Here is a 22568-nt window from a genome sequence, read left to right as displayed (position 1 = left end):
AGAGCAGTACGGAGATTGGCTCCATCCTGCTGGCAGCTAACTTGCTGTGTCACAAAATGGTAAGGGCAAGTAAATCTGTGGAGGAATTTTTTCTTGTTCTCCTAATGTGTCTATTGAATAGCTTCTACGTTTTGAGTGCATTTTTTCAGGTTCTGAGTTTTTTTGCCTGTGGGTCAGAATCACTTCTGATCCACGCTGTTGTGCATCAGCACTATCTCCAGTAAAATACAGGAAGTCCCACAGATGTTCAGAAACAGGCTGACAGGGTTTTATTAGTAATGCTACAAACTTGTTATAGAAACTAGCAAAGATGAGTGATTAGAATTCTGATCTTTTGTTCACATAGCAGAAAATAAAGGGAGAGGCACTGTTAGCTGCTTCAGTTTGAGAATGCAGAGAAGACCAATATGAGATTAGAGTGTGGACTGAAGAATTTGGATTTGAATTTGTCTGGGCTCTCAGAAATGACAAAATGCTGTGGTATTTGCCTGGGTTGTTCTCTTACTCTTAAATTCAGCCCTGAGTTGTCTTCCAATATGAGTGACCAAGCATTTTGTTTTTCAGCACTTTATTTGCACTGCGTACCCACAAACGGTGAAAATAAAATTGCCCTTTTTTTCTTGCTCTAGACCCTAACCTCAGTGTTAATCCATTTTAAAGCCTTTTCGGCATGAGCAAAAGAAGGAGAATGAAAAAGAAAGGCTAGAAAAAGGCTACAAAAGCTACATGAAGCCTGCTTCTTTGCCTTAACTAAAACCGAAGTAAAAACAGAAATAAACCACCCAGACCTTTCCATTCCTCTTTTATTATGTATTTTAAAACACAGGCAGATGAAAGAGGAACTTGAAAGTAACTGTATTCCTCATTATCTAACTATCCCTCAGCACAAGTGTCAGGTTTGGATTTCAGCAGGAGAGCTGGCCTCCCTGGCACCTACACACAAGCCCAGGAGCAGCCCATGAGCAGTCCCAAGGATCCTGGAGTGCACAGTCCCTGGCATACATATCTTGCAGATCAGGGCTTTGGACAGAACTGCAGGGATGTAATAAACAAATGGCTGCAACCCAAGCTTGCTGATAACATAACTGAAAGCTGCTGGAGATTATGTAGCACTTGCTGCTGGGGCCTGCATTAGCCAAAGGACTGGGGCAGCAGATGTGAGAAGAGCTCTGAGTGGTTTGGCATCAGAGCTGGGATTGGAGTAGGAAGGCTGGGAAGGAAAACCTGAGAGTTAGAAGTTGGAAAGTGAGGACAGCAGCTGAGTGCTGGGAGTGAGAAGATGGATCCTGAGAAGGATCCCACATCTTAATGGTGGCACTGCTGCTGGCATACGTGCTTGGGATAATGGAGGCACAAAGTAACACTATTAATGAGTCCTGTCCTTACGTAATATGGTACACCATACTGACCACACTAAAGAATTCCCCTCTAAAGTTTTTGCTTTTGCTTGGACCGGTTTAGTTTCTGCACTGGCCTCTGTCTGTACAGCTGTATTGACTTGCCTTGCTGCCAGTCAAGTTAGATGAAAGCAGCACTGAGGGATGATGGACCATCTACCCCAGGGCACCCTGTACTGCAGGCAGGCCATGATGTAAGAAACAGAGGATCTGCTCTGGTTATAACTCTGGATGATGCTGAACAAAGTCTGGGTGCAGCTCCAGAGGCAGGACTTTGGCAGCCCTTATCCTGCTGCTTATGCAGATGAAGATGCAAGAAACCCCTCTGGGTCAAGCACGTTGATGAGTCTGTTCCTTGGGCCAAGGACTTCTTGGTGGTCCCTGCCTTTGTGTCCTTCCCAGCTCTCCCTGCAATTCCTCTGGGCTGCCCAGCCCAGCTTTGCTGTGATGCTGTCAGCCAGCACAGCCATGCAGCTGCTTCCCTGTGGAGACAGCAGGGCAAGCAGGATGATGCCCTCAGCTGGGATGTGAGGGATTGGCTGCTCTGCTCCAAAGGCTGGGGCTTGCTGAAGTGACTTGGCTGCACAAAGTGAGGGCTTGGGGGTCATCCTAGCTGTCTCTTGCCCTCTCCAAGCCTTGCACACTAGTATGGGATGGGGAGCTGCTTTCACAACCTGAACGTGTTGTCACTTGCTTCCAGACGTTTCCTGTTATCTAACCTCAGCCTTATCTTCCCCATTTGCAGCTTCCTCTTGAAGGAGGAGCGGCCCCTTCAAAACTGAGCTGTGTTCCCTGAGCTGTGCCCTGCTGCCAAGCCAGCCCCACACTGCTGCCTCTGCCTGGTAGGTGCCAGAGGTCTGTTCTGCAGCTGAGGGGAGAGGGAGGATCACTCTGTGGGTCACTGGGGTTGGGGTGCCAAAACGTGTGGGATGACCTGGCCACATGGAAAGGTGTAATGGTTGCGCTGCCGACACTGCACCTCTGGCTTCTGGGGGATGGGAGCTCAGGTCTGGTTACTCCTTCTGTGTCGAGAGCATTTCTTGCAAAGCCAGGGAAGCTTTGTTGGTATTCCCCTTTGGGGAGGAGCTGTGGTTGGGCAGTGTGTCTTCTGTGAGTGCAGAGCTGGAGGATGCAGACACAGCCCATCCTACCTGGAGAATGCAGCCCTTGGGACAGCGATTCAGTAACGAAGATAATTAGGAATTAATAATACTAAGTGGTGTCCATACCCTACTTAATGCTGGGATGCATGTGTTTTCCCTGGCTCCTGCAGGCACATGCAGGCATGCTACAGATGTTACTGGCTGTAGCAAGATTATGATCTCAACTAGTCATAGATGAGACATCAACGAAGAGTGGGGAAGTTGTGGGATGGAGGAGGGTGTACTGGGGAGTCGTGTCCCAGCTGGGCATGGTTATGTCCTTCAGCTCCTTCTCTTGGCTGTTTCCCAGATCCAGGCTGTCAGATGAAGGTTCTCCCACACCTCCAGTCAGCATCGCAAAGCAGCTGGGGAAGGGGCTGGAGCTCACAGGTGAGTGTGGATGATGTGGGAGGGCATGTGGCCATGCTACCAGCTAATGCGGTGACCGGGTCCTTCCCACCACTTTTGCACAGATGCGAGGTGCCAGTTACAGCATTTCGGGTTCCTGTCCTCGAAAGCTGTTCCTGCAGCCAAAGCCAAAGCCCACAGCCTCTTTCCCAGAGCGTTTGCAGCTGGTAGAAGGTGCCTTATATTTACGGCTCTGCACCCGGAGCTGGGGCTGGCTGTCTGCTTTGTTGCCTCTTACTCCTGGGAAGGTATGGAGGTAGGAAATCGTGCAGTTTCCTGTTGGAAGTGGGGCTGTGTTGTACGAGGGGAAAGAGTGCTGAATTATGTTCTTTGCTTTTGGAATAAGTTTGAAGAGGGAAAGTTAGACTTATAGGACAAGATGGAGGAGCAGGGCCAAAAAGGGGATGTCCAGTCTGTGCTGCTCTCAGCCTCTTTACAAAAGCAGGACTAAACCGAGCATGTGTGGATCTGTATGGACAAGGTAAGGCAATGTGAGTGAGTGGCAGTGGGAACATGTGGCTGCGAGGTGCCTACGGCCCTCACCGAGCACTGTAGGCTCTCAGCTAGGTGCTCCCCAATGCGACTGCTGAGTCTCGGCTTCTAGGAGCTTTCTTTAGGACAGAGCAGTGGCTCAGCAGTGACCTTCAGCCCACAGGCTCCTGGCAGTCTGGTGTGAGAGGCAAGGGCCCTTCTAATTGCTGCAGAGCCAGAGGGGGAGAGGCTGCCTCCTGGTCCAGCTGGGGCAGAAATGGGGCTGTCCCTTGAGCCTCCCTGCACTGCTGCTGCTGTGTTCCTGGGTTGCGATGGGCTCAGTCTGGAGCTGCTCTGGATGACAAAGGAGGCAGCTCAGAGCTGCTTTGGCACCTTCCAGCTGAGGAGCCGAAGTTATTATTTAACTAGATGCTGCATTTGGCCTCTTGCTCCGTTTTTAAGTTGCTAGCTGTCTCATTCAAGCCAGCAGATGTGCTACAGGGAGCTATAAGAGATATACAGCCCAGCTTGCCTGCAATGAAGTAAACCCTTTGAGCTGCAGCTCCAGGCTTCATTGGAGCCTGCCTGATAGATGAGACTGGACTGTGCCAAATATTCCAACATTTATCAGGCAAAGCTCTCAGCAGTGTCAGCTGCAGGGCTGGGAGCACAGGAAGATCCTGAATGGATCAGGACAGCACCCAGGGGAAGTCTGCCACCAGCAAATGCTTATTTAAGTTTGACTTGGTTCTAATGAAGGCTTCCAGTTCCTGGAGAAGCATGTCCCAAGGTTTACTGACAGCCATGGTACAGCAGACCTGGTTCCCACACATCTGTGGGAATTCTTGCTTTCAGTCCCTGCTGCTATTTGGGTTTCACTGAGCAGAAAACAGAGATGGCCTGGATTCCAGTGCTAATCCTGCACAATAAGTGCATATCCTGGAATGGCTGTAGCCTTCAACTTAGGGTGCTGCCACTCAGTGTGTGAGAAACACACGGTTGCATATTTGTGCATGCTGTTATCAGGCTTAGAGAAAAATGTATGCAATAATTTTACTTTTGATTTATTTTCATCACAGGCTGCAGACCTGTCTGGTAGCCATGTAAAATCCCCTGAGAGATGGTGAGTGACTTAGGAAAGTTTTGGTTTTCCCCCCTAACTTCAATAAGGGACTTAACTGGAGAATGCAGGAAGCTCTTTCTGTTTCTCCCCCAGAGAATAAAGCTGATTGCTTGATCTGTTTTACAGCGCTAAGCTTTGAGTTGGAAATACCCTTTTCAGCCTGAAACCAGAAGCTCTGACAGTGACAGATCTATTCAGAAGAGATACCATCATTACAGGGTGGAGTAGTGAGCTCCATTCCCATCTGCTGATAGAAATTATCTCCACTGTGTGACCCTCCTCTTATCCGTTGCTGACAGCAACGTTTCTTGTGGCTGTTCCCCCCCACCCAGCTGCAGTGAGGGGTTATTTTCAGCTGCAGGAGCAGAAGCAATGCCGGCTTCCTGATTTTTTTCCTCTCAAGGCCAGGTCTTCCAGTTAGCAATCAGCACTGAAGCAGGGCAGGTCCGTGGCAGATTCCTACTCAGTCTCTGTACAACCCCTCCATTGCACATTGATGTTCTGAGTCAGTGAGGGAAGTTTATTTTTTTTATCCCTTGCTCTCCTCAGTGTGCAGTGTTGAATTCTTACTGACAAAGCATTTTCGGGCAGAGGGATCTTATCCTGCCTTTTTTAAGACTGACAGCAGCTGTGTAAACCCCTTGGGGTTTATTAATTTATTTTTTCATTTCCTGCAGTACAGCAGAGTGTGATTTGGAAGAAGAGCCATTTGGCTCACCATGTACCTGTTTTAATTGCACTTAAACCAGTGTGTATTTTGCTAGAATGATCTTAAATCACCTGATTAGCACTGACACGAGTTTTCTAGTGTGAAATGCGCATAATTATTTTATCCACTGCAACATACTACTTTTATCTGTGGTTGAAACTCACCCTAAATTAGGAGGCGGAACAAAGAGCTGTTCACTATCTACATCTCCCTGAAGGCCTGATATATTCCCCTGCCCTCTGCAAGACTTGCAAAGCCAATGTAGTAACCTTGCCTGGAAATTGATTTTATCTTTAAGGCTGTCTCTGTTTTTTTGCTGTAAAATCCTTTTTCACTGTACGGGTTTTGGAGCTCATATGAAGAGCGCATCTTTGGCACAGATGTGCCACTATCATTTTTTAATTTGTACTTTAATTTTTAATTTGTACTTTAATTTTTGGGAAAAAAAAAACAACAATGAAACACCAAAGATCCCTTTTCACTTTATTTCTGATGTAATATTGATGAATTCCTACAATGATCCTTGTAAAATAGAATACTAGAAGTCAGAGACAGATAAAGGCTTCATACTGCTCACTGCAGAATGCTGTTAACACACCTCAGCTCAATTCTACCTTTGTGTCTTTAGTGGTTGTCCTTCCAAAGTATAATTAGAATAAACTTCAGCTCAGCTTCCTTCTCAGAAATTGATGCTGCAAGTCATGTGAAATGAAGATGAGGGGAGAAGCAAGGCAGCAAAAAGCACCATGACTCAAACCAGGCCACAGCTGAGCATGGCCTGCTGAGCTGTGATGGGCACTGGATCTCAATGTTATGAGGGATGAGTACAGCTCAGGAATCACAATGAATTTCTGAGAGAGTTGCACATGTTGGTATTCAAGGCTGTTTGAATTCTGAACTGTCAGCATCCCATCACAGTACTAGTTAAGAGATGATATTGCTATTACTATTGTCTAGTTTGCTTAATGTTCTTCAGGTGCTTTTCTGAATTTAATTCCCACTCTTGTTAAAGGAATAGGGGAACTGGCAGCATCTTCTGGCCTTTGTGCAAAGGAATAATGGGAGAGGGAAGGTTATGTCCACACCTAAAGGGACATGGAGAATGTCCATGTATGAGGGTGGAGAGCTCTATTATTGCAGGAGAGATTTTTGTGTGCTGGAAATGAAGCAGAGGGGGATTAATTCGGCAGCGGAAAATAAAGTTTCACTTCATTCCCAGAGAAGTTCAGTGTTTCTCTGTGGAGTGGCTCAGTTTTTAACATCACAGTCTTTATAATGAGCAGACTTTGGGAGCAGAGTTGTGAGGCAGAGTTGTGCCTTTTTCCAGATAGGCTTGAAGGGTTCCCTTTTCAAATCTCTAGGTAGAAAGATCCATTTTAACTGTTAGTGTATAATATGAGGTAAAACACAAATCCTGTTCCTGTCAGTAGGAACTCTGGAGTGCGTAAAGCCAGGATCTCACCCCAGTCTGTGTTCCTTGGGATCTGTCAGACTGGTTATAGCAGAAATACATATCTAGAATTGGGCACTGGAAAGCATATGACCACTTGATTGCAAAGTTAACAGAGACGCAAATAAAAGAAGTATGAGAAGCCCTCAAAAACTCTTTTAAGCTTAGGAGAACAGAAATGAAAGTGGTGAGAAGCCTGGTGAAAAATCATGCTCTTATCTCTGCCCTGTGCAGAATTGTTCCCCTGCAATATGTTCTCCAGGTCTTTGTCTAGACGCTGTGTGTCTAGAGAGACGTTTGTCTTCATGACGTTACACCCAAATGGCATGTCTGAGTGCTCAGATGGATATTTTGTCAATATTTCAAGCTATCAAAGTTGATCTTTAGCTAAAGGGTGAGTTCAGAACTCAGCATTATTTCCAGCTCCACAGATCTTCAGCATTTCAACAAATACAGCATTTTCCTCAGCAGGAAGGCGACATCTGCCCCCTCCCAGCTGTGTTGGTATGGGGAAGTATAGGAGGGATGACGATGGTTTGCTAAATGGAATATGCCTCTGGAGTTAACAGCAGCTTCAGCCCTCTTTTCCTTCTCTGTTCGCCCAGGGCAGCACCGCAGCGAGGATGGTGACAGCCTGGTGAGAGCTGCAGTGCAGCACTGCGTGTATTTGACAAGCTGAGTTTGACACTCAGTCTGGCAGAGTGTCAGTTTGTCAAATACCCCAAGTGAGGCACTTGCTGAGCAACACGGCCGTGCACCGAGGCGCTGGACTCCTTCACACCCATATTCTGCTCCTCTCTAAAAACCCAACGAGGTATGGAACAAACCGCCCCGCTGATTTCATGCTGTCAGACTTCCTTTCCACCCTGGTCTCAGGGGTGCCTGTTGCAGTGGTATTCTAGTGGCAAACTGCTACAGGAGTGCTGGTACAGTTCCTCTGCACTGGGAGAACAGAACTGGGCTGTTTTTAAGAAAGACCATGCAGTCCATTACTTTTCATTGCAGCGTTGTTGTTTGGCTTTGGCTGGGTCTTCCTAGCCAGCACTTGCAGCAAGGCTGCTTCTTGTTTTTGCCCCACTTCCATTTTGTTCAAAGAATTCTAAGTGATCACGCTTGAAGATCTAATGCTCTCTTAGCATTTTTTAATGACAGCCTTGTAGCATAGACACAGCCTGAGGTAGCCCTTGGTGAGTGAGGGTGCAGCTGACAGAGCACAAGAGCCCAGTTTGACTAACTGCTTTGCTCAGAAGCTGAGAGAAAAATCCCACAGCTCTACTGGCCTTTCTTTTAGGTCAGCACCACCAGCAAATTTTGTGCTATTTGAGAATACTGATACATTTTAATACTAAGCTTCTTTTTTTCCCCCCTAAATATTTTGAAGAAGTTGGAGTTTGTACAAAGCTGGGGCCAATTAGCATTTAGTTTGGCCTAAGCAAACAGTGTTCTGCTTTCTGAATAAGTCCTATCAGCGGGGCTCATTGTGTGCTTCGGGACAAACACGGTCCTACCCGCTGTGACTCACACTCCCATGGTCTCTTTCCAACACCTACGCATGACTCACAGACATCGCTCTGATCAGTATCACTGAGGTCAGCTTCAAAAGAGAACAAAGTCTATTATTTCAGGGTTTGTTTTGTCCTCTGTGGATCCTCAATGTAGCTGGCAGATACATCAGCCCCAGCCCTTGCCACCCTCACAGACCTCCAGGTTGCAGCAGGCCTGAAGTGTTGTGCAGTACAGCTAGCCCTGTATTCATTTTAAGCTCTTTACAGTTGTTTCCTTATGCATTTACAACTTTTGCTTTAATCCGTTCTTATTCTATGAGAAATATCAATGTAGAGGGGGACAAACTTTTCTACCAAAGACTTCCTCTCCTCTCTCTGTCGAGAGCAGCAGGTTGGGGAGGGCTCTGAGGGGCGGCCACACCTGGCGGTTTAGAAGCCAGCAGGTACAGAAGCGCAGCTGTACAGAAGCGAGGGGAGCTTCAAGTCTCATGATTCTGTGCTGGCTGCTAGAAATAGCGTACTTTTCTGGAGACCCTGTAGTTTCGGAGCGGAAGCTGAGGTTTCCCTTTCTGTGTTGGTGTAGAACTGGGCTCTGTCAGATGAGTCATGTCACCGGGTGAACGACCAGCACAAGGAAAGGAGAAGTTCTCCTGTTTGATGGAGATGTGACACAGAGGAGCCCTCTATGGCTTCCAGAAGGAAAATGTTCTGTTCCCAACAGCTTTTACTACCAAGCATACAGAAAAAATAAATAAAAAAATAACCACATGGTGCATAGAGGGAGCAACAACCTGGGCCCTGGAGGAGGTGTGTGTTTCCACTGCTCTTTCCCTGCTGACCAAGGCCCCTTTGCTGCCTGGACTGGAGGCAGTGCCAACAGCTGTGGTGCTCAGGAGTTGCTCCAGCTGGGGTGTTTGCTACCTCTTTCTTTGTTCCTGTTCTTTTTTCCTTTGCAGCCTCTCCTAGAATTCAGGGCTCCTGAGGAAACTGCCTGGAGTTCCTCAGAGAAGAGTGATGCTGGGAGGAATCAAAGTTTGGGGAAACCATGTTGTTACATAATCAGTGAGGGAACTTCAAGTCAGGAGCTTATATTGGAAGTAAATCTTGCATAAAACATTAGGCTAGCTGTAAATGAATGAGCTTGAGACTTGGAATAGAAGAAAAGAGAGCCAGGTTCTACATTTTGTCTGCTGCGATGACAATTGGGAAGGTGAGAAGCTCTCAGTTCCTTCAGACACAGCACTGGCCTCATGCCATATGCTTCTGCTCCCTGTGCAAAGGGCTGCAGCTCCCCATTTTCCTTATTTCTTTTGCCTGCTGCACCCAAGACTGCCAGCACCAACACTGCTGTTTCAACCCTGCACCTTCAGGGCCAGCTTCTGTGAGGTGCACTCTGCAGTGAGTGCACGAGTTACAAAGAGCACGCAGCCCTTTGTGGATGAGCTACCTCAGAGACAAAGCAAAAGAACCCCTCGCACATATTTCCAGCAATCCCAGCACTTCTTATCCTCAGCCAGGACACAGCTCCTCCTCTCCAGCAGGCAGGAGCAGGGAGCAGGCAGGTGGGAGCACCAGCAGCACATGTGTGCAGATCAGTGCTTAGCATGGGGGTGAGTGCCACGTGGGCCCTGGGGACACAGTCCTGCTGGGTGCTACCTGCAGCTCAGGAAGCTCAGCATCCTGGTGCTGCAGCACAGCCATCCTGCAGTGCCTGCAACTTTGGCTGAAGTAATGAGAGGGGTGCGGTGTGGGATGACTTGATGCCTCTCACCTGTCCTCTCTAAAAAGGAAACCCAGGTCAAACTTCCAAGTCACAGAGTCATAGAGTCCTTAGAGTTGGAAGGGATCTTCAGAGTCATCTAGTCCAGCTCCCCTGCAAAGAACAGGGACATGCACAGCTCCTAGGTTGCCTAGGGCCTGATCCAGCCTTATCTTGAAAGTCTCCAGGGTTGGAGTATCCTTTACATCTCTCTGCAACCTGTTCCAACCTAAATCTCCCCTCTTTATGCTTGAAGCCATTTACCCTTGTTCCATCACCACAGACCCTACTACGGAGGCTGTTTCCTTCTTTCCCATAGCTCCCCTTTAGATACCAAAAGGCCACTCTCAGATCACCTCGCAGCCTTCTCTTTAGGCTGAACAGCCCCAGCTCTCAGCCTGTCCTCATAGGAGAGGTGTTCCGTCCCTGGGATCATTTCTGTGGCCCTCCTTTGGATGCTCTCCAACAGGTCTGTGTCTCTCCTGTACTGAGGACTCTACGTCCGGATGCAGTGCTCCAGATGAAGCCTCACAACACAGAGTAGAGGTGTAGGATCACCTCCCTTGCCCTGCTGGCCATGCATCTTTTGATTCAGCCCAGCATACAGTTGGCTTTCTGGGCTGTGAGGCATACTGCTGGCTCCTGTCCAGCTGTCCATCCACCAGCACCCTCAGGGCTTTTTCAGCAGGGCTGCACTCATTCCTTTCATCCCCCAGTTTGTATTGGTAGTGAGGGTTGCCTCAACCCAGGTGCAAGACCCCACATTTGTATTTTCTGAACTTCATGAGATTCACCTGGGCCCACTGCTCAGGCCTGTCTCAGTCCCTCTGGATGGCATCCCATCTTTCTGGTGTGTCCGCCACACCCCACAGCTTGGGTTGATCAGCAAACTGCTGAGGGTGCACTCAATCCCACTGATGTCAATGTCACTGATGAAGATATTAAAGAGCATCAGTCCCAGTACTGACCCCTGGGGGACACCACACATCACTGATCTCCATCCTGACATTGAGCCATTGACAAGCACTCTCTGGCCTTGATCTTGCGTCCAGTTCTTTGTCCACTGACCAGTCCACCCACAAATCCATCTTTCCAATTTGAAGAAAAGGATGTTGTGGGCTACTGTGCCAAAGGCCAAAAGTCAAATGCTGGCCATGTCTGGTCTGTACTCCTATCTGTTCTGCAGAATTGAACCAGAAGACAGAGCAAGAGCACGGATTTACAAACAACAGACATGAATGCACTGTGTGGTAAAACACCAAGAAAGCCAGAATGCATATTTGAAGTACTTTATATTTGCCCTGGGAAATAAATGGCAATGCACTAATCAAGCACTTTTCAAGGCATTTTAGAAATGAAGGCTCACAATACCCTCATTAGATAGACAAGCACGAACAGCACAGTTGTAAGCAGCTTTAGTCATGTCCCATACAGTGAGTCAGTGTCAGTCTGTTGGATCCAGGATCTCACTTACTCAGTGACTATTCCAAATGCCTTAGATTTCTCTCTGCAGTGCTTTTGTATCATGCTTCTGGCTTCCATGCTGCAAAATGAAGTGCTAGTAATCCCTTCAACGCCAGCTCTGCTTTGCCAGGAGAAAAACAGAGGGTGCCAGTTAAGAGGCTCATCTCCTACAGGGTTATTCCCACTTGTGATGAGCTCCAGTTTGATTGCTAAATGATATTCCTGGAATATCGACCCCCTCCGTAGTCTCTTTACTATCCTCTAACAACAAGACAACTCAAGAACAAACAAGCAGTACAACCAGTATCTGCTGGACTTAAAAGCCAGAAGCCATCCATTTCCAGTACAATTCTTGGCTCCTCACAGTCTGGCATGCCCAAAGAGGGGAACATGCACTTGAGAGCGCACCTTGCTGGTGTTATTGGCCAGCAGTGTTGCACCTAGCTGCACCTTGACCTGGAGGCAAAGGACATTTCTGTTCCCACTCCTTCAGATCCTTTCTTTCCCACTTTTGCTCCTTCAGGCTGCTCAGAAATTATTTGCTATTTGAAAATGTATGGACAGACAGTCACTTGGCTGAAAGTTTCTGCACCAATGGACAGGGACTTGTTTGCCAAATCCTAAGAAGTTCCCCTGAGTTAAAGAAAGCAGTAAAACTGGTATATTTATCAGAGGAGAAGGCAGACAGAAAGAATAGTTTCCCTTGGTAAAGTTTACCGCTCAATATCTGTAGCCTCATCTTCTGCACAGCTGCTCATGTGGAAATGCTGGTACTCTACAGAAAGTTCTGTACTTCATATTCTGATTCCATTGCATTCACAAGGGTCTCACTCTCAGCATTTTTACTCAGGCATGTGCTCTCATAGCTGTTGCCTGTTATGCTCTCATAGTTGTTGCACATCGTGGTAACATTTTCATAGGATTCTTCAGCCTCAGAATTTATCTTCTCTTTTCTGCACTTAACAGGGACTTCCACATCAGTGTCTGATCTAATGACATCTGCAGTGCTGTGGCTGAAACAAAGAGGCATTCTTCAGAATGAGGACTAAGTTCCCCTTAACAGCTGCTATCTCACTCCACGTCCTCAACATAATGGAGAGAATATAAGATAGACAAGTTCTTGAATTAAGTTAGTGGCACTTTAATGACAAAAGCAAAGGCCATGTGTGGAAGCAATCAAAAAAGAAGTAGGGAAACATTCTCTACTTCCCATCAGCCAGCAATACCCAGCCACTGCCTGGGAATCAGAGCCTCAGAACACATGATGGTTGCTTCCAAAGGCAATCGATGTAACCAGAAATGCCTCCCCTAGCTCCTCCCACATCCCTCAGCATTATTGCTGAGCTGGGTGTCATACAGTGTGGAAAATCTTTGTGGTTAGGATAGGTCAGCTGTCCTGGCTGCGTACCCCCCAAGCTGTTGCCCACCCTGGCCTGCTGGCCTCTGTGGGTTGGAAAGAGAGCCTTGGTGCTGCACAAGTGCTCAGCAATAGCCAAATCCCTGGGGGGTTACTGACATTGTTTTAGGCACAAATGTAAAGCAATGTTAGGGCTGTTATGAGGAATGTTAACTCTATCCCAGCCAGATAAAAGAAATCTTTGTTTTTTCACTGAGTAAAAAGGCTTTTCTGAAACAAATATCAGTATGATGCTCTCAACGTAATAGGTGAAAAATTGTACTTACAAAGCAACTTCATAGATGGATTCTGAAAAAAAGGAAGAATTGAACATATGCATCAGTACATTTTATGACTAATGTGCCCCAGGAATAAAAATAAAAAGGGAAGAAAGCAAGCAAAACCAACAAAGAAACCACAGCTCTTTCCAGATATTCCCACCTTCAGGAATCCACCTTGTTGCTCCCTGGGGGGACACTGGCTGGGGCAGGGAAGGGGCCAAGGCAGAGTGATGGGACTGTGGGGATAGGAATGGGGCTGGAGAGAGCACAGTGCCCTGCCCTACCTGCCCACCCCTGCTAGAAAGATGCTGTTCTGCTGTTCTTTTGTTCTTCACAAAAATAATTTTAAAAAAATGTTTGCGTGCTCTTGTGTGTTCAAGAATAAATATATTCTGTGTTTGTTAATTAAAAAGAAAATGCCTTTTTCAGTCTTTCACCACCTATTTTGATTTGTGTGTGCTTTGGTAAGTGTCTTCACAGTTCAGCTACCAGGGTCACAGCTGTCACACAAAGCTGTGAGGACAGTACCAACCCCAGCCCACAGAGCCCTCAAAGCCAAACCAGGGCAGGCAATCAAGCTCCCCACAACAATCTACTCACCATTTTTGGGCTTTCTAGCACAAGCAATAGCAAAAATGACAAGGAAAACCACAGCACCACCCAAAACAGCAATCGTGATGACCAGGTACAGGTGAGTCCTCCAGGAACCTATAGCGACATGGCACAAGACTTTCAAACAGAGAAGCCCTCCCAGCTGCAACAGCACTTACATGGTGCTGACCACATCCTGGAGGCCCAGCCAGCCCCTGAGCTCTGCGTGCAGTTGTGTGCTACTTGACTGTCCCTGCTACTCCCCATGTAGCAGCATCTTGCCCATTTGGCCCCACATGGGTGAGCCAGAGCCTCCTGCTGAGTGCTGGGGCTGTAGCTGTGAGCTGGGCAGAAGCGAGCAGTGCATGTCATGGATGAAAGGCTTTCAGGTGGTGCCCTCAACACTTTTCATTCAAGGATGCTGTCCAATTGTATTTGGAGCATATTCAAACCTACCATGGCACTGCAAACCTAGCTGAGGTACAGAGAGTCAGCTTGCATACAGTCCTTTTTGTTGCTCCAGCCTTGAGACCAGAATGAACTACTGATCAGGAATGCTGCAAGAAGCCTGGATGTTCTGATTATGGAACGTATTTCTTTTTTCCCTAGAAGTATCTGGTTTATTTTAAGAGTCCCTAAAAAACATCTAGGTCCCTTGAGAACAGCTAGCAATGCCACTTGTAGCCAAAATACAGAACATGAACTTTGGAATGGAAGATACTGAGCAGTCAGTTCGGGTCCCCCAGTCTTGTTCAGAGTTACACCGATGTCTCAACTTACTCTGAGTTGTTTCATCTGTTTCTGGGTATCCCACAGCATTCTCAGAAGTCACTGCTGCTTCAGGCAGATCTGCAAAACCAACAAGAATGAAAAGTGTGCAGTGCAATTCCAATCTGCCTTTTCTAGGCCATGGAAATAGATAAGCTCTGGAAATAAGCAACCCCTTCCCCTAACTTCTAGCTGCTGAAGCCGATTTACATGACCTGCTATGGTGGGATGTGATCAGTCCAGATGAAATGACCTCAATGTTAAAGTTTCTACAAGAGGATCTACCCTAGCCCAGGTCTGAGTTCCCACAACCCACAAAGATGAACTGGCAACTGTGCATCCTTCCTCAGAGGAGATATCCTTAGCAAGGAAAGCAGCCGCTTTACAGTGGCTTTTGTCTCATTTGTATCTGTTGTTTCTGTTCAGTCCTTTCTGAAGTCTAAGGTGGCATGCCTAATTGTAGAGATCAGTGTGAGCTTCCCCCTCCTCAGTTTTATGTGGTCATCATTGAGTTTGTGTTCCCATGGATGGCTGCCAAGAGACTGCTGTAAGGAAACTAAGCAGCAGTACACGGTCTGCATGGGCTCTTGGGGAGGATTTCAGGCATTGCATCAGCTTGTCGTCTTGGTGACTTTCGGACTGACTTCAGCATTATCCCAAGAGTGCTGCTGTTACTGCTAAGCGCTGGGTCAGCTCCCAGCCCCCGGCCCCTCACCCTGGCCACACATTGCTCCCTGCTGACCTGTGGCTGGGCGGCGTGCCTCCGTCGTGACAGACAGATCTGCAAATGAAACAGGGCAGGGAGGCTCAGGGTGTGCCAGCAGGATGCAGCGCTCCCTCAGCCACTCCTGGGCACCTGGCGTCCTCCATAGGCACTACAGCACTGGCTCTACTATTCCAGCATGGCTCGTCAGGCACCATGCGGTGTGCTGAGGGCTGAGCCAAGCTCCCTCCTGCTCAGCCATGCTGCCAGGGGCTGGGTGCCATCTCCTGGGCCCTGCCTGACCTGCTGCACTCTGAAGCAGGCAGGACACGACCCACATTTGGCATTATGCACCCGAACCCTGCAGCCCCTCTGTGGCTGCCTCGATGAAGAGCTGAGGGCTGGGACTCACCTCTCACTGTCAGCTCAACAGCATCACTGCGCTGCACCGCCCCTGTATTGACCCTGTTCTGCACCTCGCAGTAGTACATCCCCGCGTCGGAGGGCTGCAGGCTGCTCCACACCAGCTCAGCTTCGCTGCCCAGGAGCTGCCCACTCCTGCCTGGTGCCATCCGGAACCAGCGGTAGCTGATGGGGGGGGACCCTTGGGCCACACAGGTCAGGCTGGCCTTGGCTCCCACCGGCACCGCCAGCCCCAGCTCTCCAGCCACAATGGTGGGCTTGGTCACAGCCACTACAAGACAAAGCAGGTGGGTCTGAGTCACGGTGGCTGTGGTGGGAGAAGGTTTCCCTCACACTAAAGCAACTCCCATCCTCATGGTCCTTTCCCAGGACATCACCACTGGGTTGCGCTCTGTCCAGCTGTGCCCATGGCTGGATGTGCACCAGCTGTGTCACCTACTGCCACTGCTGCACCACAGCAGCCTGCTCTGCTGAGTTGTTGCCTTTCCCAACATTGCCATAAAGCCCCTCTGAGGAAAGAGCTTTTTATTTAAACACACACTGAGAGTGCTTGGCAAGGGGGGAAGGCACGTCGGCCAGCACGATTCCTGTGTGCTACAAGAGCCAGGGACATTGGGTATCTGCACAGAACCAGACCCAGTCCCGGGCGCTAGCTTCACCACCTGGATCTGTGTCCCACTGGCAGATCCACACCACGGTGAGTGCAGACTCACTGCTACCCCTTCCTGAATGCACAGAACTGAGCACAAGGCTCTTCCCATCCAGGTACCTCAGCACCCAACTTGGATATGGGTAGGCAGAATGGGGTGAACTGCCTCTTCTCCAAATTGTTCTGCAGATTATACAACGGCAAGGCTTTATTGCTGGATTTACCTTTGGCGACTTTAACCATAGTGGTCAGCTCCTTTGTTATCAGGCTGTAGTTTTCAGACCTCCAGATGATTTGACAGGTGTAGTGTCCGCTGTCAGGAATTTCGAGGTCTGTGATGTGGAGTGAGGCATCCCCTGGGCTGCTCTTTGGGACACTGACTCGGTTTCGGAACCGAGACAACAGGATGTGGTCACCAGAATCATCCCTCCGAAAGATGGTGGAGATGCTGAGGTCTCTCTCCATGCTCCAGGTGAGCACCTGCTGTGTGAAACCTTGGGAAGGCGTGTAGGTACATGGTATAGTGGTGGATCCCATCCATACCCCTTTGACCTGAGCTGCACCAGACAGATCCAGGAAGGCTGCAAAGAAACAACAATTGAAGGGAAGAAACAAGAACGCAGCAGAAGGGGGGGAACATCCCTTGGGACCAACAGAAGCCACTAGGCAGTGGAAGCCAGCATGTGGTAGCATCTTAGTTATGCACTAGACCACAGCCAGCTAAATCTGAGCTATCCCCATCTCACTGAGCATGGGGAAGTGAACAGTTACATCAAACTCCTGGCTATTCTTATTGCTTCTCTCTGGACACTGGCCAGTTCTCAATTCCTTCTTAGTACTGAGAGGCACAAATCCCACCTCCAGTAGCAGCATCACAGCTGCAGCCTTCACAAGAACTTCAGGAGCATCTCTTATTCCTGCTCCCTAGCCGCAGCCTTCACGCACTACTTCTGCTGCTTGGCTTTCTGCTTACACTTGCAGGATGACACAAACAGCAGTGGCTTCTACCTCTGCTGCTGACACTGCTTGTTCTGACAGCACCACTTGCAGCATTGTCCTGTACCGCCTGTACAGGAAGAAGGGTGAACAAATCACATTTACTGTGTCACTGCAATAAGCGTGCATGTAAGACTCAGTGTTTGCACTCCTTAGCATCATTAGCTTCTTACGAAACTACCCTGTTGCTCATGGAGGCAGCAGTGCAGCTGCACAAGGAGAAGCCCTTCTCTGTGCAGCAGTGCTGTGTCTGAGCCACAGAAGTGGCCCTTTGGGTGTGGAGGGGGTCTGTGGATCTCCGTCCACAGGGGCAGCTGAGGGGGATGCTGGGACTGAGCTCTGTGGAAGCTTATTTCTGACAGCACCAGCAGAATACTCATCCCTGAGATGGTATTTTTAAAAGAAACATTGCCTCCCTGTGATGCTTATTAAACTGAGATGCTTCCTGAGACTTCCAGAAGAACAATACTGGGGGAGGTAAAGCTGGATAGATAGAAACCTGCTGTGCTGTGTTTGGAAGCAGCAGAGTAGCGAGAGAGATCTGTATTATCAGCAACGCATGAAAAAGAGAAGAAAAGAGTTCTTACACTCCAGTCTGTTTGTAAAAGAGTTGAGTACCTCCTTCCTAGCCTGCTAGCACCAGCATTCCTGGTGGCATGGAAGCACTATGCAGGCAGGTATCTGCCTTTACTGGTCTGGACTAATGGATTTGGAACAGTATATCAAACCCAATCTTTTTGCATTAGCCTTGGAGAACTTCAGCTCTGACCTAGATTCCTTGGTTGGTGTCTGTCTCAGCCGAATAAACACTGCCAAGACTCAAATGGGCACAGGAGGAGGGCGTGCAGACTTTGTGATATTTCATTTATCCTCATTCCAGCTTCACAACATTCCAGCTTCACAAAGACAGCTTTGGAAGGTAACACCACATCAGAGTATGTCCTCCACAAGGATCCTGAAAGGTCCTGTTTTGATCCTGCTGTGGCACATGGAGCCAAGCTGCCTAACTCTGCCCTGTCTGCTGCACTCTTGAAGCAGCTGGGTGTCCCTGATAGGAGTCTTCCCAAAGGAGACTTGTGAACTCTCAAGCTCTATTTTTCAAGAAACTAATGGCTTTCCACACTTCACAACTTTTAAAAAGCAGGACATCGTAATAGAAAAGAATTCTCCTACCCTCTTAGTTCTTCGATTTTTCTGCTCATGCAAGGAAGCAGTTACTCACCTCTGCAGCCAACAAAAGCCGTCGCCACCACCGCCAGCAGCACCACTGCTCCCATCCTCCCAGCAGCTCTGCTCTCCTCCTCCTGTGCGTGGAGAGAGACCTCCACACTTCTTGGACCAGAAGACAAGTCAAGAACACTTCCCTTTCGTCTGTCCTGTGTCATCTGGGATCCAGGCTGCGCTGCTGTCCTTTTTCCTTCCTTCTTTTTGAAATATCACGAGTCCACTCACCGAGATGAAGGATGACCAAAGACTGCAAGGATCCGTCTCTTTCCATTTCAAATCCCATCCCCACCCTTTTCTCTTGCCTTTTTCTGACTAATACTCTATTTTTTTCCCCCTCATAGTTTTGTATATTTCTTCTTTCCTTTTCATTTTCTTCCAGTTATTCCACGTTTGCATTCACTTCATAATCAAAGAGCTTTATGATGGCCATATAATCAAGTATTCAGTAATAAGGGAAAGCAAATTGGAGAACGCTTGAAAAGCAAGAATTCAGCTACCTCTGACTTGTGTGTGATGATACAGTTCAGCATCTCCTTCCATCACATTCAAAACTGGCTCCAGAAATGTCAAAGCACAGCAGCCTTCCCATGAGAGGTGTGAGCACATCAACTCACTGCACGTCAGGCAGGAGCATGAGGCACAGATCAGCCTGCTGGGGCTCTGTTATTTCCTTGGAGTCTTCCTTGCTGATGATACCGTGCTCTTCCACCACACATATGCAGTACTTCAGCAGCACATTACGTGCAGGTCAGCCTGTGGCTTGAATGAGGAAAAGGAACAGCTGTAGTTCCTTTGCCTGATGGAGCCTTTTAGACCAGAAAAACTTTTACTTTTTTTTTCCCCCCTGATTCAACAGAAGTATTAAAAAAAAAAATTCAAAGAAAAAAAAAAAACAAAAAAACCAACAAAACCCACCAACATCCTGCTCTTTACTATGAAAGGAATTCCCCCACAAAAGCTGCATTTTTCTCCACCTGCCCAGAAACTGCCCTGTTGTGATGCAGCTGGAGATGTATTTCCCAGGGCAGCAATGGAAGGTGCACGGCAAAGGTTAGCAACTCAGAGACATCCACACTTAATGCTAGAGCAGATTTTAACACCCAGAGGTGAACAGATGTTCACTGCCTGCTGCTCCCATTTTCAGAGCATCACTGATTGTCTTACGTGCAGAATCATTCTGTGTTCAGTGTATCATTAATATTAACAAAAGAAGGCGTTACAGAAGACAAGAAATGTATGTGAATGCAAGTCTACCAGGTGAATTATGTTACAGGCAGTCAATTATTCATTAAAGCTACTGCTTAATATTTTTTCAATAGTCATATTTTTAACATCCAGTTTGCATTTAATTTTAACAACTGCATCATTCAACACAACCCACTGAAGTACTTCCAAGAAATAATTTCATTTCCCCTCCACTCCTCATTATGGTGTGGTGAAGATTTGTCTGCATAGACTTCTTGGCTGGAAAGAAAAGACTAATGGAGGGACAGAAACAGCAGAGCATCCTGGAAGACTGCTGTCACTGAGAAGTCAATCGCATCAATATGGGAGGTCTAAAGGCTACAGAAATACTGAATGGCATCTCTGAGCCAAGGGCAGATGTGTCTGAAATATGGGGGCCATTTTCTCTTGTAGCTGGAAGGGCAGTTCGTCTCATTTTGCCACGGCTGTGTCCCATCACAGCAGGTATCCAACCTGGTTGCACTGCAGCAGCCAGATCGTTCTCTGGAAGTGCTGCAGCTGGGCAGTGGTTGGTGGCTCTTCTTTTCTGTGCAGGGCAATGAAATCCAGTGACCAGCTTCATTTTTCCAAAGTCAGTAACCTGATGGAATCAGTGCAGGTTTCATTTTGCTCTTTGGGCAGAGGCACATCCACAGTTGGATGATTTGAGGCATGGGTTTTCAGCTGAGCTCTGATTATTGCTGCTATAGAACTTGCAGCAGTAAAATTTGCAGTACAACTATGTTAAGCATGGCCAGCTTGGAGGAAAGAGCTAAAATTGCTGACATGACAATTTTTTGAACCGGACATGCAAGACTTCCTGAAGCTGTAATTGCACAGGATAAAAGTTGACTACTTAGCTAAACCAAACATGAAGAACCGTAGTTCCTCAAATATGATCAACACTGCATCTTTCTCTCCTTGTGACAGAGACATAGCAGTCAGTGTTCTTTCTGAGTCATGCAGACAGCCCATTTCTTTCTTACTGGAAGACTTCTTGTGGTTTCGCATCTGAACACATGAAAAAAAAGCCTTTCACGTCCTCGTATTTCAGCGCCTCTGCTTTGGACTGAATCCACTGCTTTCTCCCTTTGCAGTGCCAGGCAATAAGGCACCCTGCAGCTGTGCCCCTCACAGGAGCCCACCCTCCTGCGGCACACTGGGCATGACACTCCTCAGCATCATTTCCTCAGCTCAGACAGAATGACCAATGTTGCTCTTTGTTCTGGAATTTCTGCTCCTACAGCTCTGGCTGGTAAGAAGTAGCACAGCACAAGTCCGTGTTTCACAAAAAGCGACTGCAGATGGGACCTCAGAGCCCACCCATAGGCCCCACACCTACAGAGCTTGTGTCTTACCCTCAGGGTTTGAAATAGCCTGCCAAGGTTAGAGAACCGTGCTGCAATTTTCCTGATGCTGCAAATACGGTTTTTAGCCTGCAAGGTGGTGACAAGCATTGCTGAGCTTTGTGCAAACCACTAAAGGTAACTAGACAAGATGGAAAGCTCTCAATGTGCTTTTATGAAGCATCTGCACCCAGGAAAAAAAAAAAAGAAAAAAAAAAAGCAGCCAATTTTACTAGAAGATGTTCTTATTTGGCCTGGCCAAAGCCAACTGCCTAAACAGAGTGGAAACAATTCCTGGATGGTGCACAGAAGCTGTGCATGGAACTTTACAGCTGCATGCATCGCATCAATTTTCCCCACACTTACCAGAGAACTGTACAGTCAAGAAAACATGGCCTTTGTTCTACTTGACAAAACAGAATTCTAGTGTTAAAGAGCATTTCCTTCAAGGCTCAAGTCATGCAACACGAGAGTGATATACAAATTATCTTCCTGAAAATTAACTTCCCTTCCTAGAAATTCCCAGGTCATTGACATCAGTTCTGAGCTACCCGTGAGCTCAGCCAAACTCTAACAAATGGTTCCTAGCACTAAGAATGGATCCTATAAGTGTGAAGCCATCTGAGCGTTCGTTTTCTGCTTTGTGCCACCTAAGGGTTCACAAATGCAGGGATCAAATCCTCCCTATACCGACAGGTTTCACACTCACTGGTTATCATCACTTTTGGTAGCCCCACTGCTGTCACAGTACGTGCTCCTTCCACGTTCCTGTTTTAGTGACTCCTTAGAGCCTGCCTGAACTGTTCAGAAAACACAAATGCTTGTGTGGGATGATCTGCCTTAACCTCAGCTCGTCTCCCTGCAGGCTCACTGCATGCTGTTGGCTGTGCCGCATGAGATGCACAGCAGCAGCTGTTTTCTCCAGAGGTATCCCACACTGGGTTAGGATCCAGTCTCCATTTTGCATTGCCAACTGCCTCAAACCCTCAAGGAGGCTTTCACCACACAGAACTAAATCCACAATTTTGCTTTGAAAATAAGGATAGAAGAAGGGAAAGCAAGTTAACTCCTGAGAGCAAGGGTTATGCTGCTCAAAAGAACTGCCCCAAACAAGTAGAGCGCAGGTGTATTTCCTAGCTAGGTTAAGTCCAGCAATAGTGGAAGCACAGGCAGGGAGAGAAGAGCAGGCAGTGTGTGCTGCCTTGTTGTTGTTCCTGTGATCATACAGAAGTGCCGTGTCTTGTGGTTTGGTTGGCTCTGCCCACTACCCCACCTGCAGGAAGGATGAGCCCTTTTCCCTCCATTCTCCAAGCAGCATGAATAGTACCCACCTCTTTGCTCAGATGTTCACCTGGCCACCCGAATTTGGAGCACCTCTGCTTCCCAGTAGCTCCATGTAAAGCTATAGTGTGATGGAAAGCCCAGCAGTAACAGCAGGGTGTCAAAGTCCTAGGCTGCAGCAAATGAGAAATGCAGGAGCCATAGGTACAGAAACAAAGGAAAAAAACTGCTTACCCTTTAAAGATCTCAGGTAGG

General features: G+C 47.8%; 2 protein-coding genes across 8 annotated transcripts in view; one reads left to right on the top strand and one right to left on the bottom strand.

The window, feature by feature from the left end:
* LOC116229478 (uncharacterized) overlaps nt 1-13522 on the top strand; it is a 22010-nt gene extending 8488 nt beyond the window's left edge. For 2 of the 7 annotated variants that reach the window (XR_004167030.2, XR_016471204.1), the window contains exons 2-6: nt 2143-2239; nt 2850-2929; nt 4498-4541; nt 7306-7514; nt 12395-13522. Coding sequence is in view for 2 of the 7 variants with exons in the window: in XM_090150559.1 (XP_090006685.1) it covers nt 2809-2929; nt 3013-3203; nt 4498-4541; nt 7306-7330 (381 nt within the window). In the remaining 5 variants the exon portion in view is untranslated. The other 5 variants (XR_016471205.1, XM_090150559.1, XR_004167031.2 and 2 more) reach the window with 5 other exon arrangements.
* Nucleotides 11240-22568, bottom strand: VSIG4 (V-set and immunoglobulin domain containing 4). The gene is made up of 9 exons (XM_031593956.2): nt 22548-22568; nt 18458-19221; nt 16464-16820; nt 15580-15861; nt 15207-15245; nt 14477-14545; nt 13706-13813; nt 13112-13133; nt 11240-12441 (listed from the first exon to the last, which is right to left on the bottom strand). The coding sequence occupies exons 2-9, from the start codon at nt 18618-18620 to the stop codon at nt 12204-12206; spliced, it is 1278 nt and encodes a 425-aa protein (XP_031449816.1). The 5' UTR covers nt 18621-19221; nt 22548-22568; the 3' UTR covers nt 11240-12203.

This window comes from Phasianus colchicus, chromosome 14, assembly GCF_987193195.1.
Source record: "Phasianus colchicus chromosome 14, bPhaCol1.hap1.1, whole genome shotgun sequence".
NCBI lineage: Eukaryota > Metazoa > Chordata > Aves > Galliformes > Phasianidae > Phasianus > Phasianus colchicus.
This window is presented reverse-complemented; position numbering and strand designations above follow the sequence as displayed.

What these genes read in the sequence shown, in the direction of transcription:
- VSIG4 (XM_031593956.2), bottom strand. Translation starts at nt 18,620, where the DNA reads ATGACACAGGACAGACGAAAGGGAAGTGTTCTTGACTTGTCTTCTGGT. An exon ending in TATGGTTAAAGTCGCCAAAG is followed by an intron (nt 15,862 to 16,463) that starts GTAAATCCAGCA and finishes TTTGTCTTGTAG; the next exon opens with TGGCTGTGACCAAGCCCACC. An exon ending in TGCTAGAAAGCCCAAAAATG is followed by an intron (nt 13,134 to 13,705) that starts GTGAGTAGATTG and finishes CCTTTTTTTCAG; the next exon opens with AATCCATCTATGAAGTTGCT.